Source organism: Peromyscus eremicus, chromosome 7 (genome assembly GCF_949786415.1).
Source record: "Peromyscus eremicus chromosome 7, PerEre_H2_v1, whole genome shotgun sequence".
In the NCBI taxonomy this organism is placed as follows: domain Eukaryota; kingdom Metazoa; phylum Chordata; class Mammalia; order Rodentia; family Cricetidae; genus Peromyscus; species Peromyscus eremicus.
In genome coordinates this window covers 103,214,182-103,228,446 of record NC_081422.1, presented here as the reverse complement: position 1 = coordinate 103,228,446, position 14,265 = coordinate 103,214,182, and the positions used below count along the sequence as shown (strand labels likewise).

General features: G+C 55.2%; 2 protein-coding genes across 2 annotated transcripts; both read right to left on the bottom strand.

Annotated features, from left to right (window-relative positions):
- Nucleotides 1-257: 257 nt before the first annotated feature.
- Nucleotides 258-1,181, bottom strand: Tmem89 (transmembrane protein 89). Its single transcript, XM_059267117.1, has 2 exons — nucleotides 854-1,181; nucleotides 258-453 (listed from the first exon to the last, which is right to left on the bottom strand). Exons 1-2 carry the CDS (start codon nucleotides 1,145-1,147, stop codon nucleotides 268-270), a joined length of 480 nt encoding a protein of 159 aa, XP_059123100.1. The 5' UTR covers nucleotides 1,148-1,181; the 3' UTR covers nucleotides 258-267.
- A 1,566-nt stretch (nucleotides 1,182-2,747) lies between these two features.
- Nucleotides 2,748-13,379, bottom strand: Slc26a6 (solute carrier family 26 member 6). Its single transcript, XM_059268710.1, has 21 exons — nucleotides 13,226-13,379; nucleotides 11,463-11,628; nucleotides 11,246-11,385; nucleotides 10,967-11,077; nucleotides 10,272-10,420; nucleotides 9,987-10,151; nucleotides 9,752-9,904; nucleotides 9,333-9,415; nucleotides 9,108-9,255; nucleotides 8,754-8,867; nucleotides 8,402-8,479; nucleotides 8,023-8,118; nucleotides 7,835-7,941; nucleotides 7,599-7,668; nucleotides 6,358-6,450; nucleotides 6,149-6,253; nucleotides 5,632-5,736; nucleotides 4,739-4,912; nucleotides 4,560-4,614; nucleotides 3,439-3,575; nucleotides 2,748-3,026 (listed from the first exon to the last, which is right to left on the bottom strand). Exons 1-21 carry the CDS (start codon nucleotides 13,341-13,343, stop codon nucleotides 3,012-3,014), a joined length of 2,382 nt encoding a protein of 793 aa, XP_059124693.1. The 5' UTR covers nucleotides 13,344-13,379; the 3' UTR covers nucleotides 2,748-3,011.
- Nucleotides 13,380-14,265: the final 886 nt, after the last annotated feature.

The window sequence follows — 14,265 nt, the reverse complement described above, 5'->3', positions numbered from 1 at the left end:
GTGGTGGGTCCTGAGTTCACTCATCCACCTCCCTGAGATGAGACAAGGGCAGGGCTGGAAACAAAGGAGTGGGCACTACCCCACTGAGAGGGCAGTGATGCCTGGGACTACTTGCCCACCTAGCCTGTGCACCGCATGGTCAACAAGCCACTGCCTCTAACAGTGGAAGGGTCTAGACAGTCCCACAGATACACACGCCGGCGCCCCAAGGCCTTGGGCCATTCCCCGCTCCAGACGACAATCAGATAAAGAGAAGCCTGTATTGGGTCACCCAGACTGAGCGGGAGTCCCTTTTATTTGCATTTGTTGCTGGGAAGCCAGGCGCTGCAGGTGGCCCTCAATGTGGACCAGGATGGCGTCCAGCATGTGAAGGACCCTAAGGACCAGGGTGCGGTCTGAGACAGCTGCCTGCCGTCTCCAGTGTTTGCAGGAGCTGGAGGTCACCTGTGGGAGCTGAGAGTATAAGATCAGCGTGAGAGCGGAAGAGGGCCGGGGGTGGGGGGTGGGGGGGGCATCAATGGAGCTGGAGAGAGAGGCTGCGGGGCAGTGCCCGAGGCTGGGGAGACAGGTAATGCGTCACTGTGGCTCTGCCAGGGGTTAGGTGGTCCTGGGGCCCATGGAGGCTGAATGACGAGTGGGAGTATTAAATGGGGGCAGATGGGTCAGAGCACTGGCCCTGAGCAACGGTTAGGGATGGACTGGTGTAGACAGGGGTTCCATAGAAATGCAAGAGTAGGACATAGGCGTGAGGACAAGGCCTGGCAAGAGGCCAACAAGGCCCTAAGCCAGGCTGATCGAGGACGTGGGTGAGCAGAAGCAGGGACTCGAGAAGACAGAGGAGAGCTGTACTCACCTGACCCTTGGCGACCCGAGAACGCCACCGGTACAACATCACACGGGAGACGACCAGCATCATGGTGGTGGTGATCGTGATCCCAGCCACGGGGTAGACGCGGTTTCCTCCCAGGGCCATCCAGTAACCAGGGCAGCCGAGACTGCTCCTACAGCTATCCAGGCTGTTTGGCTGGCAGCCCCAGGGCTGCAAGTCCAGCCCCACTTGGTACCAGAGGGGCCGTGACCAGGCATGGCTAGGGACAGGCATCACCAGCAGGGACAGTGATGCCACTAAGAACAGTGAGTTCAGCATGGCTGCAGCCACTGCCAGAGGCCGGAACCCGGGCACCTTGGCAACCAGCAAACACCCCTCCCCCAAGAGCAGCCCCCCCCCCCCCCCCAGCAGGTTCCAGCTAGGCCCATAGCCTTTAAAAACACAGCTTGGCCAGATGATGGGACATGGGGGCGGCTGATCAAATAATGCAGGTTTAGGGCTGGGTCCCTTTCTCCCAGATGGACTAGGTATGAAAAGAACCTCTTACATGCTGGCCGCCAACTCACCTACCATCCCTCCTTAATCTAAGCACCCTGATGCTTGTGCCTTTAAGGTTCAGTGTTCTAGGGGAGCTACCCAACAGCTTAACTACCCAGCCCAGTCCCTCTCTGCACTGCGCTTCCTTGAAGGCCCCTGCTGGCTGCTGTCCCTGCCTTACCCAGGCCTCCCTCAACTCTTCCTTGTTCTGGGAGCATGATTTCCCTTCTAGAAAGCCACCTTCTTCTCGAGGTTAGAGCTGCACGCACTGCCAGCAACCCTCCCATGACTGCCTTGGTGATATAATCCACTTTCTCTAATAGGACCCTACGTTATTTTCTTTAGAGCACTTCTGGCTACCTACATCCTCATTCATCTGTATTCTCAAACCAGCTTCCTCCTAGCACCCAAGGCCAGCCTGACAAGTTCATGTTTGAAGTCTGCCTCTGGCTCCAGGTCTTCATTCCAACACTATTTACCAAGCACCCAGGCCCCAGGGCCAGAATGCAGTGCTACGGACAGACAAACAGCTCTGCCTTTCTGGGCTGAGGCTTTGGTGGGAGCAGAGACGGCTTGTAAACACTGTGGTGCCAGGCACGGGCAAATGCCGCGATAAAAATAGGGACAGGCAAGGGTACCTGGGTGATTTGGAGGGCAGGGAGACTCAGTCTACTGTTGCCTAGTGCCTAGCACTGAACTTGGCACCTGGAACATACCTGATGAATAGGGAAGTTCATGTGTTCTGGGCAGGTGATGTGGGTATTGCTTTGTTCTGGTCATGTCCAGGTGTTTGCTTGGGTAACTCACCAGGCAACTCAGGAGGCTGTTGATCCGTCACTGATCAGGAGCCCACTGCCCCATCCTTCCCACCACGGGATCAGGGGCCATAGGAGCAGCGCATGCTCTGTTGGTGTCTCAGGCCAGAAACCAGCCAGTTCTTGGCTGACAGTGTTCTGCCAATGCCAGTGTTGCAACTCTGTAAGTAGGCAATTCCTACCACTGATTTTTAAATCCAGCAGCAGAGCCTGTGAATGGGGGTCAGGGGTTCACTCTACATCCCCCAGAAGCACTGACTCGGCCTTGCCTCTTGTCAGGCTATCCCTGAGAATGGCTTAGTCCTGAGCTACAGTTTTGATTCCATTGATTTTTTTCCATTTGGAACAAAAGGGCTGTCCATGTGAAACTGAAGAGAACCCTGAGCATGTAAAATCCCAACCCAGCCTGGGCCCTACAGCTGCCCTGCTCGGCATGCTCTCTGTCTGGCCCTGACCTCCCTGAATCTTACACCCCAGTTATGTCTACCTTAGTGTTTATAAGGCGGTCTGGGAGCTGATCTGAGGACGGCGGCCCAGCCACACCCTGACCACATCACAGCAGAGCCTGAAGTTGGACAGACACATTTATTCCCAAAGTTGTAAACCCACATCAGCTCCCTTCCAGCACCTAGCCAGGGCCAGCCTGACTGCAATACCCTGCCCCAGGCCTCTAGCATTGAACTCGGAGTCCCAAGGCATCCATCCATGAGTTATATGTGCATGTACATGGAACAGAGTTCTGGGTGGCACCTGGAGGTGGCCTAGAGGCAGGAGTTTCATGAGGGTGACCTGTCACAACCTCCAGAGGTAGGTAATCTCCAGCAGTAAAGTCACAGTTTGGTGGCCTGTGTGGGCAGGAGAGGAAGTTCCAGTTAGTTTCTTTCTTTCTTTCTTTTTATTTTATGAGTGTTGATTGGTATTTTGCCTGCATGTATGTTTATGTGGAGGTACAGATGGTTGTGAGCTGTCATGTGGGTGCTGGGAATTGAACCCAGGTCCTCTGGAGGAACAGCCAGCGCTCTTATCCAGTGAGCCATCTCTCCAGCCCCCAGTTAGTTTCTGAAGGACATGTGACCGCCTGCTCCTGAGACAGCACCCCCACTCCCCACAAACAATTTTCTTCCAGGCAGGAGGGGAGAGCAATGGGTTCAGTGTGGCCAGAGCCCTGGGCAATAGCACAGACTTTCTGGAGTTGGGGTCAGGAAGGGGATAAGCAACAGATTAACAAAAGCGCTCAGTGGGTCAGAGGCAGCTTACCAAAACAGGGCTCTTAGAGCCAGGCTTCCGGTTGTGGAGGGCAAAGGTCACAGCGTCATGGACAGAGACAAAAAGATGCTGCTTCGTGATAGAGTCATCAAAGAAGTGTCCAGCCTCAAGCTGGGTGACCACAGGACCTGTGGGCAAGGAGGAGGTCCTGACATTCAGTACCACCAGGAGGCCCTAGGATTCTCTGATCCCTGCTACCCCTGAGGCTACTACAGCTAGAAACCCAGTCACTCCGATGTCTGTGTGTGTTTGTGTGTCTATTTATGTGTATATGTGTGTGTCTGTGTGTCTATGTGTGGGGTGTGTCTGTGTGTCTCTATGTCTATGTATGTCTGTGTGTCTATATGTCTATGTCTGTGTGTGTGTGCATGTCTCTGTGGGGTGTGTCTATATATCTGTGTGTGTGTGTGTGTCTGTGTGTGTGTATATATATATATCTGTGTGGGGGTGTGTCTGTCTGTGTGGGGGTATGTCTGTGTGTCTATATGTCTATGTGTATGTGTCTGTGTGTGTGTGCATGTCTCTGTGGGGGTGTGTCTGTGTGTCTATATATCTATGTGTGTGTGTGTGTCTGTGTGTGTATATGTATGTGTGGGGCTGTGTCTGTGTGTGTGTCTGTGTGGGGGTATGTCTGTGTGTCTATATGTGTATATGTCTATGTGTATGTGTCTGTGTAGGGGTGTGTCTCTCTGTGTGTGTGTCCCTGTGTGTGTGTTGCTTGCATCCAGAGGACACAGCAGGACGTCAAATGTTCTTCTGTTCTTACGTCTCTCAACCTTAGTCCCTTGAGTCGGGGTTTCTCACTAACCCTGAAACTCTGTCTTGGCTAGGCTGGCTGACCAGCTAGCTCCTAGGAACCATCTGTCTCCACCCACCGAAGGCTGGCATCACAGGCATGCACAGATGCGCCTGGCTTATTTTACACGGTGCTGGGGATTTGAACTCAGGTCTTCATGTGTGGGCAGCACTGAGCCACCTCCCTAGCCCTGCCCCTGACTCTTGACTCCTGTCTCCCAAGGCCTGCAGACTTTTTTCCTTGTGCTGTCTGACAAGCCCTTGACCGGAAGAGTCCCGCCCTCTGCCGGGATTGTTGCTGTCCCCACTCAACGCACTGTAACAGGCTGCGATGTATACTTCCACCTCGATCTCCCGGAAGTCACGGAAAATCTGCAGCAACAAAGAGGGCCGGCCTTAGAGGGGCAGCAGTTGGGCAAGATTTAGTGGGAGTCCCAGCTCAGAGGGCAAGTGATGGGGTCAGCTTGAGGGGTCCTAGCTGGCCATAATCCCTTACGTTCTTCAGGGTCTTAATGCACACGGTGTCCACAAAGGAAAGGGTGCTCAGGTCTAGGACGAGGCTGTGGAAGTCCGGCTGGGGCAGGCCCAGGGACTTCAGAGAGGTCATGGTTGGGGCCTTGACATCTTGATTGCTGGCGACCACATTATCCAGCTCCTCCTCTTGGTGCACCTGCAGTGGATTCGGATGTGCTCAGGGACCATCCATGACGGAGCAAAGGCATGCACACAGTGTACAGGGACACACAGAGCCAGACTATATATGCATGAAACTACAAATGCATGCAAAAATGCAGACATATGAAGACGTGCATGGGACACAGAAGGACACAGACACGGGTTGCTAGGAGAAACATGTGGATCTATAAACGCAGGAGGGACATGGAGGGACACAGGAAAGCATACTCCAACATGCACAAACTGCTTTGGTACTTCCTGGGCCAAAGCTTAACAAAGACACAAGGGAGGGTGCTGGGAGATCATGTCCCACCCTTAGTTAAACAGGGTAGAGTGAACAGGGGCCTAGGAACGGACAAGATGGCCACAGGCACTCACGGGCCCACACTCATTCATACACACCTTATACGCTGACCTGTCTGAATCTTTGGTTGAACTTGGCATCCCTCTTTACCCCTAGGTTTTCCCAATGTTCCTAAGCCCTTTCTCCTATCCATGAGCATAGACTGTGGGTCTTGTTACATCTATAAATTCAAGGTCTTCCTCTAGGTCAGTCTGAGATTACAGACAAGAGCCAGAGGAGAATTTGGTATCACAAGGGTCTTCCTGCAGCGTCCAAGCCCTCACCCCATTCCTCCCATCATTAGCCCAACACCTTCAAACCCACACTAGCAGGGTCATGGCTTTTCTCATGCAGCATGTGTGGACACCCACATCTTTGCAGATCTTGGCTGGTCCTTCCTCCACATCATTGCTTTTGATGTCTTCGGAGCTGGTGTTGACGTTGACTGAAACTGAGGAGATCTTGGAAGAGGTAGCCTAGGAGGGAAGAGGGATGATGGGAAAGTTATCCCAAGTGCCATATGACAACCATGCCAGGTAAACCTGGTATTGCCCCTGGCATTGGGCAAGAAGCCACAATAGGACTAGGCTGCAGGCCTGAGAAGTTGTGACAATGAAAGGGACCTGCTGTGGTGGATGCTGTGACTAATCCAGGAGAGGAACACAACATCTCAAGAGTTTGCCCTGCCTCGCTCGGGGCTGAACCAGGGTCCCTGGGGGGCTGAGGGAGAAAGGGGAGGGACAAAGAGTAGTGAAGAGAAATGATGGGGGTGAGAAAATGGGACAAGGACCAGACTGGGAGGAAGGCCAAAGAAGGATGCCAGAGTAGCTGAGGGTCACGGTTGAGTCCACAGCAGGGCTGGGCCAGGAGCTGCTGAGGGAACTGCACCTGTTTCTGGGTCTTCTTGGCTTTCTTCATCCGCTTCATCTTCATCTCCTGCTTCTTGATCCGTTTCTTTTTCTGGGAGATGAGGTGGTCAACGTCCACACCACACTAGACACCAAGGCAGAGGTAGGGTTTGGGTACTCTGGGGAGATGACGGTATTCAGGACCCCCCCCACACACACACACGCCAAGCAGGGGGACCCCAGCCTCACCTTCTGTTTCAGTGAGTCACTGTAGAGCTCAGCATTGGCAAAGTAAATGGTGGCGGAGGAGCGGAAGACCTTCACGCCAGGGATCTCCTTGGCCTGGAGATGAGGTGGAGTTGGGGTGGCCGAGCCTTCTTTGCCTTCCACTGAATCCTCCTCACTCAGATTCCCCCTCCTAGCCTGCTTACCCTCTGCTCCCAGCCTGTGACCGATACCCTTCCAGGAGTCTGGGCCAGAAGCCTAGCGACATCACCCCAGCTCCCTGTGTTGAACAGATCCGGTCCCTCCCGACTCTCCCGTCTTTGACCAGGTTTTGCGGTTCAGCTCTGCAGCGCCCCATTCCTGAGCCTCCCATCCCTGCGCTCTGCCGTTTCCCGCACACAGACAGAAGAGCCACCCTCAGCTCCCTCCACTCCTACCTTCCCCAGTTCTCACCTCATCCCACCCCCAGCCCAGCTCTCACCTGGCTGCTCCCTCCGGTCTTCTCCAACCCCTAGACCCCTCATTCTACTCTGTATTCTGCCTAATCATACTGCAGTCGGCCTCCAAGGCTTGTTTTATTCCCGACTCTCACACGACCTTTGTTCTCAGAACATGACATGAGGCTCTTTATATGAACTAGCAACTGGGGAGCTTGTATTCCCACTGAGCAGACCAGGAAACAACCTCCCCGACATCCTGTGCCGCCCCCCCCCTCCATTCTCTTGGCCCAGGGGTACTCTACAGGGTGGGGCTTGTTCTTCTGGTTCCATGACTGATCTGTCCACTTATGCCCTGAATAGGGTCACAGACCCAAACTCCTCTCTTCAAATTCCAAGAACCAAAGCCAAAATGCTCCCAGTGTGTGTGTGTGTGTGTGTGTGTGTGTGTGTGTGTGTGTGTACGGGTGTGCACCTTGCATGTGAAGACATTGGGTATCTTTGTCTATGGCTCCTCACCACTGAGACAGGGTCTCTTACCGAACCTGGAGCTTACCAATTGGCTAGACTAGCTGGCCAGTGATCCCCAGAGATCCTCCTGTCACTGCCTTCTGAGCCCTGGGGTTACAGACACACATGCTGCTACGCCTGCCATTTTATGTGGGTTCTGGGGACCCAAATTCAGGTCTTCATGTTCATATAGCCAACAGTGTACCCTCTGAGTCCTTTTCCCAGCCCATCCCCCAGTGTTCTTGTCCATGTGGAAGGGAATAAAAAGGGCCCATTTATCTTGTCTGCCCCAACCGCCCATTTAGTCCTGCCACTCACCCCTGAGTATTCTGCCACGTCTCTATAAATATCCGTATCTGGCACCTGCCCCAGGACAGAGTAATGGGGCCTGAGGAGAGAGTTAGGGGCAAAAAAAGGAGGCAAAGAAAAGGCCATGAGAGGGGAATGAGGAACTTGGGGTGTCCCCAGAGATGTAAGGAAAGTTGTGGAGAGCCAGCGTGAAACTTACTCCCTCACCAAGTTGGAATTGGGAGTACCAAAAGTGGTTGACTCACAACTGCATCCGGATCACCACGAGTAGCAGGGAGAATACTATGGAAACCGCCAGGCCAATGTCCAGGTTCAGCAGGATGGTGGCCACAAAGGTCACCAGCCAGATCAGCTGATAACAAAAGGACAGGGGTCAAAGGGTCCTCTGGCACTAAAGGCCCAAAGCCCAGTCCTAGGCTCCCAAGCACCTCACCAGGTCCATTCGATTTGCCTTCCAAAGAGAGCAGATGTCGGAGAACTGCTTCATCATGCCCTTTAGATTCACAATAATAACGGCTGCCAGGACGGCCTGGGGCAGGGAGAATGTCACTAGGGTTACTGCGAGGTTCCTAGAGGCTGACAGCCTCTACCACCCAGGCATGACCCACCCAGACTGGCCAAGCACTGGGGCAGAGCCCAGCCTATAACCAGCTACCACCCACACTAACCTTAACCCCTTGAAGCTGATTAGAAAGTTCTAACCCTTGACCGCTAATTCCAGATTGTGTCCCCAAGAGCTCAACCTTGTATCTCTGAGCCCCTCACATGGGACTAGACTGACTGAAGGCTGGCTGGGAGGGGTGGAGTCTCACCTTGGGCAGGTCTCGGAAGAGTTCCCCAAGTTTGACGATAATGAGGAGGATGAACAGGGAAGATATGGCTCCAGCAACCTACAGGGTAGGAGTTAGCAGGGGTGAAGGTGAGGAGGGGTGGGCCACCCTGGCGGAACAGCACGCTCACCCAGATGGACATACACCCACATCCGGGCCTACCCTGGCGGAACAGCACGCTCACCCAGATGGACATACACCCACAGCTGGCCCACCCTGGCGGAACAGCACGCTCACCCAGATGGACATACACCCACAGCTGGCCCACTGTGGCGGAACAGCACGCACACCCAGATGGTATGCCTGCACACGCATGCTCACACCTGAGGCCCACCTGCGTGTTGCCCCCAGTGCTCTCCTGTACCAGGCTCCGAGACATGGAGCAGCTCACGGGAAAACACTGGAAGAAGCTGCCAATGAAGTTACTGAGGCCAAGGGCCACCAGCTCCTGTTGGGGGAGTGTGGTGTGAGAAGTATTGCCAGGGATGCCGGGTCACTCTCCTGTGTAGGCTGACACACTCCCAACCCCCATTCCTACTCAATGGCCTCCAATATCTGGCTGTTGTCCCAAACATCCCATTCTCTCCCCCTCAGTCATTTTCAAGTCCAGCCTGACCCTTCTCTATTTCACCCCTATCATCTGGGCCTGTGTACACCTGTATGCCCCTACATGATCCGAATCACAGACCTGGTTACTGTCTACACGGTAGCCATGCCTCAGGGCAAAAATCTTCCCGAGCGAGATGGCAATGGCGAAGCCCACCACAGCGATAGCAAAGGCATTTCCCACAAGCTTTGCAAACAACTCTGTCTTGGGTGGCACTGGGGGTATCAGCCTGGGAGGAACATCGGTGAGGTCAGAGCATGGCTCTGGCTCTGGCTGCCCCACCTCCCTGACAGGACCAGCGCTTACCCTGTGGTGATGTTGCCCACCACGTCTATCTGGAATCTTTGATTCAGATTTGCACCAAATGAAATACCAGTGGCCCCAATGAGCTGTGGAGACAGGACAGAATTAGGGGAGGGAGGTCCTGCCAGTATCATAAGGGAGAAAGGTAAACCAGTATGGGGGACAGAAATCTTTTTCTGAGGAAGAAGCTGTGGATAGGGTGAGAGGTAAACATTACCACGTGAGGAAGGGGACAGGCTGCCCAAGTTGGTAAAAAGCCCATGATGGGGCTTCCTGCTGCAGTTGCCCCACAACACCCAGGAATCCCGCCAGCGAGCGGTCACCCCATCTGGTCCTCAGATACCTCGAGGTTGTGTACTGGCACAGATCTGCCCTCACTTCCCCTTCTCCTCTGCCCACCATGCCCTGGCACCCGAACCAACCGTGAGCAGTTCCCCAGGGATGGGCAGGGGCAGATGCCGCTTTAACTTTTCATTCAACAGCTTCACCATCACAAGCGCCACTCCGGCCACAAGTGCCGTGACCACGGTGCCGGGCACAGTCCGTGGCAGCTTTGAGCAGACCTCTAGCACTGTCTGAGGAGAAGTGGTGTTATAACCAGGGTTCACGGTCATGGGGCACAGCACACCTACCCACCCTTGCCCCATCCTCACTCACATAGATAACGGACAGTGGCCCAGAGTAGGTGGTCAGTTTGATGCCAAACACATACTTGAGCTGTGAGATAAGGACTTGCACAGAGGCGGCTGTGGTGTAGCTGCGGACCAAAGGCTCCGAGAGGTAGGTGACCACGAAGCCGAAGTGTACCAGGCCCAGCCCCACCTGTTGGGCGGTCAGGGAAAGTCAGGGAGGCAGAAATCATTAGGCCAGTGGGATCAGAGGGACAAATGACAGCCAGAAGACACAGGGTAGGGCAGACACTAAGGGGTGGCTGTTCCGTACCTGGAAGAGGCCGACCAGGAAACTGAGTGTGTAGGCCACCTGCACTCGGGCATCATCAACCGTGGCATTCAAGCCTTGCACAAAGGCCTCATCTGCAGTCAAGGTTTCTGTCACGCCGCCCACCATCACAGACATTATGGCGAAGGTCCCTGAAGGGGCAGGACAGGGCGGGTCTGAGGGGAAGAGGACGCTGTCCTGCTCTGGAGCCCCAGTCTTAATTAAAAGAGGCCAGGGGACATCCCATCCCGAACAAATATCCTTGGCCTACAGTTATACAAATGGAGGCAGTACTGGTTAGACATGGCCAAGGTCAGAAGTGACCCTTGAGCTCACGAGCTCTTACGGCTAGCCTGTAATGGTGACCTTCTCTTGCCACCTTGTCTCACCCGTGTCCAATGTTCTGTGACACAAAGGCTCTCTGGGAGCAAGAAAAGGATCGTAGCCGGGCTGGACAGGCCTCTCGGAACTCCCAGGCCCCATGAACTGTCTCATTCACCTGGAAGCCAGGGCTTAGAGATATCCTGAACTTGTAACCTCTATAGTCAGTTTTCTAGTACTTCTTGGGGTAGTCCATATGCTATTCTCTTAGTGACCTAACACCCACACTGCCCTCTTCCCCAAGCTGCCCTGCCCAGCCTGCCCCTGCCCCCTACACAGGGCACCCTCTATGAGAAGCTAGGCCTGACTTCACTTACCCACAGAGATATGCCGAGAGGTACCAAACAGGAAATAGACGAAGACGGGGTAGAAAGAACTGTACAGGCCAAGCATAGGAGGTAATCCCGCCAGGAGGGCGTAGGCCAGGCCTGGAGGTAGAAGGTTGCAATGCAGACTTGGAGAACAGGGTCTCAAAAAGGTAGGGGAATCCAAGCCCTGGGTTCAGGGGCCATAGTTCCAAGAACAGGGCCAGGGCTCCTGGTTTGGTGTTTCACAGACCACAGAGCTTACAGTCCAGGCTGTTAAAGGTAGCTCACCCTGTGGAAGCTGCATGATGGCCACACTCAGGCCAGATAACAGATCACCCAGGAGCCAGTCACGCACAGGATATCGGGGTAACCAGCCCAAGACTGGAACGTAATGGAGCAGAAGAGCATGGGCCCGAGCACGGGAGCATCTGGGGACATAAAGAGTCTGTTAGAGATAGGACTTGGGCCCTGCCAGAGCACCCCAGCCCTTTACCTTCATCATTACCGAAACCAGGCTCGCCACTGGTAGGTCTTGGACACTGGGCCCCAGTGCCCCAGATCCTCTAGCTGCCCCTGGGTCAGCAATGGCCTTTCCACATGGTAGTCTCGTCTTCGCAGCTCCATCTCCTGGGCTGCAGACAGGAGTGCCTGTGTCTGTTGTGTCCCGTGGTCTAGAGAGGTGAGATCACAGCCACGCAATGAGGATTCCCCTGTCCCAGCGTTTCCTACATTTCTACCTGGGACCACAGTGTCGTACACCTGAGTTTTCCAGGCTCAAAGATCAAGGGTAGATCCAACCCTGCTGGTCTCTGAGGGCCCTGTGCTCACACCCAGCCAGGGGCAGTACCTGAACTTTGGCTGCTGGAAGCCTCTTTCTGGGCCAAAGTCTCTCCAGGAGGGAGAGTGGGATGACCATGACTTAAACATCCAGCTCAGGTGTGGCTACCCAGCCCTGAGTACCACTCCAAGTTCATGTCCAGGTCCAGGTCCAGGTTCAGACCGGCTGTGCCCCTACCTCTCTCAGCCTCTTGCCTTCCCTGAACCAATTCCTGTCCAGTCCTTTTTCCAGCTAGCTGTACCACAGGCCCTGACTCACTGGCAGAGAGCATGTTCAGAGAAAGGACCTAGCAAACCAAAGATCTGTAAGCAATACTGCCGCCAAGCTTTAGGACAGGGCCCACCTAGACACCTCTATCTCCAGGGTCCAAGCCCTCACCTCCAGAGACAGGCTCCCACTTGAAGTAGGGAGAATTCACCTGGAAACAGGAATTTTCAGAAGCCAATCCAACCTAGAGGGAATCCTGCCCAGAGAGCCATCACCAGCCAGACAAGTTCTGACCTGGGGGTGAATCTCTCGGAGGTAGTGGGAGAAGGGGGTGGAGGGGGGAAAAGGTTCTCCTCATCTGGGGAGTTCTCTCAGAAGAAACTGAGCTGGGGGAGACTCCATATGGAATGCAGCTCTCCTCTGCGAATATATTTCGGGGAGTGGGCTAAATCTGGAGGGTGAACTAGCGTTTGGGGAAAGTTTTCATCTGTCAGTTCTGATCTGGAAGCAGCTACAACCAGGGGACAGGATCCCACCAGAGGGGTAGGACTCACCTGGGAAGAGCCTCTAACCGGGTGTCCAAGTTGGAGGAGGGAGCAGAGCAAGTACAAGGAAGATCCTCTGAGGTTCTCTGCACCACGGGCTGGCCAGACCTCAGGGCTCCCTCTCCCCTCCTTCTAGATCACTCAAGTCTTCTTAAAGGGCTCCCTCCCCTTACCAGGCAGCACGCGCCCGGGGGCGGAGCCTTGATCCTCCGCCCCGCCCTTTGGGAGGGTACTAGGGCCCTGAGCGCCAGCGTGCTCACAACCACGCTGCCTCCGGCCGCCGCTGGTCCACGGCCTGGGGAGAGCCTGTCTCGGAGAAGTCGGTCTCCCGGTCCCAACGCGCCCAGCCGGCGCACCTCCAGCCGGCGCACCTCCAGCCGGCGCGCCTCCTGGGCCTGGGCTCCTTGGCTGCCAGCAACCTCCCTGCGACCCCCTGATTAGCACTCCAGGGACTTTCTGCCTCAAGAGCTAGGGTCGCGCCGGATCCCGCCCCCATCCCTCGCTGCTGATGGACAACCACCTGCGGAAACTCGGCAAGGCGGTAAACTGAGGCTATGCAGGCGGGAAATGCCTGCTGGGAATTCGGCGGTTCCCTTTCAGAACTGACCTAGGCCGGGGTTTACAGGACTGCTAACGTTTCGTGGACACGTGTAATTCGGGCGGCGCCCTGTAACTCACCGGACCCATCGGACAGCCCCATTGCCCTCAGGTAGCTCGAGTGCCGCTGTGGGGACAGCTCCCGCGGGAGGCCACTACCGGCGGGAAGGTGGCGCCAGGCCGGGAACGAGGCCGGCATCACGCTCCACCGCCGGGATGTGCATGCTCGGACCAATGAGAATTCTAGGGTGGAACCTAAGTCATACTCTCCGGGCGGGGCGAGCCCGGCGATTGGGGGTTTAACCCTTTCCTTCCCAGAGGCCTAGCTTAAGCCTTCCCCCGCAACTCTAGTCGGTCGGTCGCAGCCAGCTAACCAGCTGCCTCGAGCGAGGACTGTAACAAAGGAGCTGTGCTAGGCTTGGCCAATAACGTGTCTCCGTGCCCCTGAATGGATGGACCCGATCTTACGTTCTGGCTTTGTGGAGGGCCCCCGTAGTGCAGGGGAGAAATCCCTGAATGATCTGGATGTCTAGAAGTGTAAGCAGGGACCCCAACCTCAACTGTGGGAAATCTAGGTCTGTAGGGTCTCTCAGGGACCACCCAGCTGTGAGCACCACCCTCAGACTTTACCTCTAAGACCTGGCACAGTGGTCCTCAAGACCTCCCGCCCACTCCCCCCTCCCCCCCCAGATGTTTCTCTGTGTAGCCCTGGCTGTCCTGGAACTCTCTCTGTGGAGCAGGCTGGCCTCTGTATCAGAGATCCACCTGCTTCAGCCTCCTGAGTGCTGGGATTAAAGTTGTGATCAAAAGCATTGGCCACCACTACTCGCTTCTCAAGGCCTCCCTTTCAATTCTGGCTGCCTATACTGCAAATGGAGCTGGGAGGGTCCCTGCCCACTCTGGAAACCCACCCCAGCCAGTGATCTAGGAAGGGAAGGGAAGCTCCTCTGAGCTTTCAAGCTTCTGGCTAGATCCAAGTCAGAAGGACCAGAGTCAGAGAGTGGGTGGGAAAGGCACACGCTGCCGAAAGGCAACTCCTAGGTTTAGTTTGACAAATGGGCAGGACCACAAATGTCAGGCTCCAGATATAAGGGAGCCCACACACTACTGCCTAGCCCCAG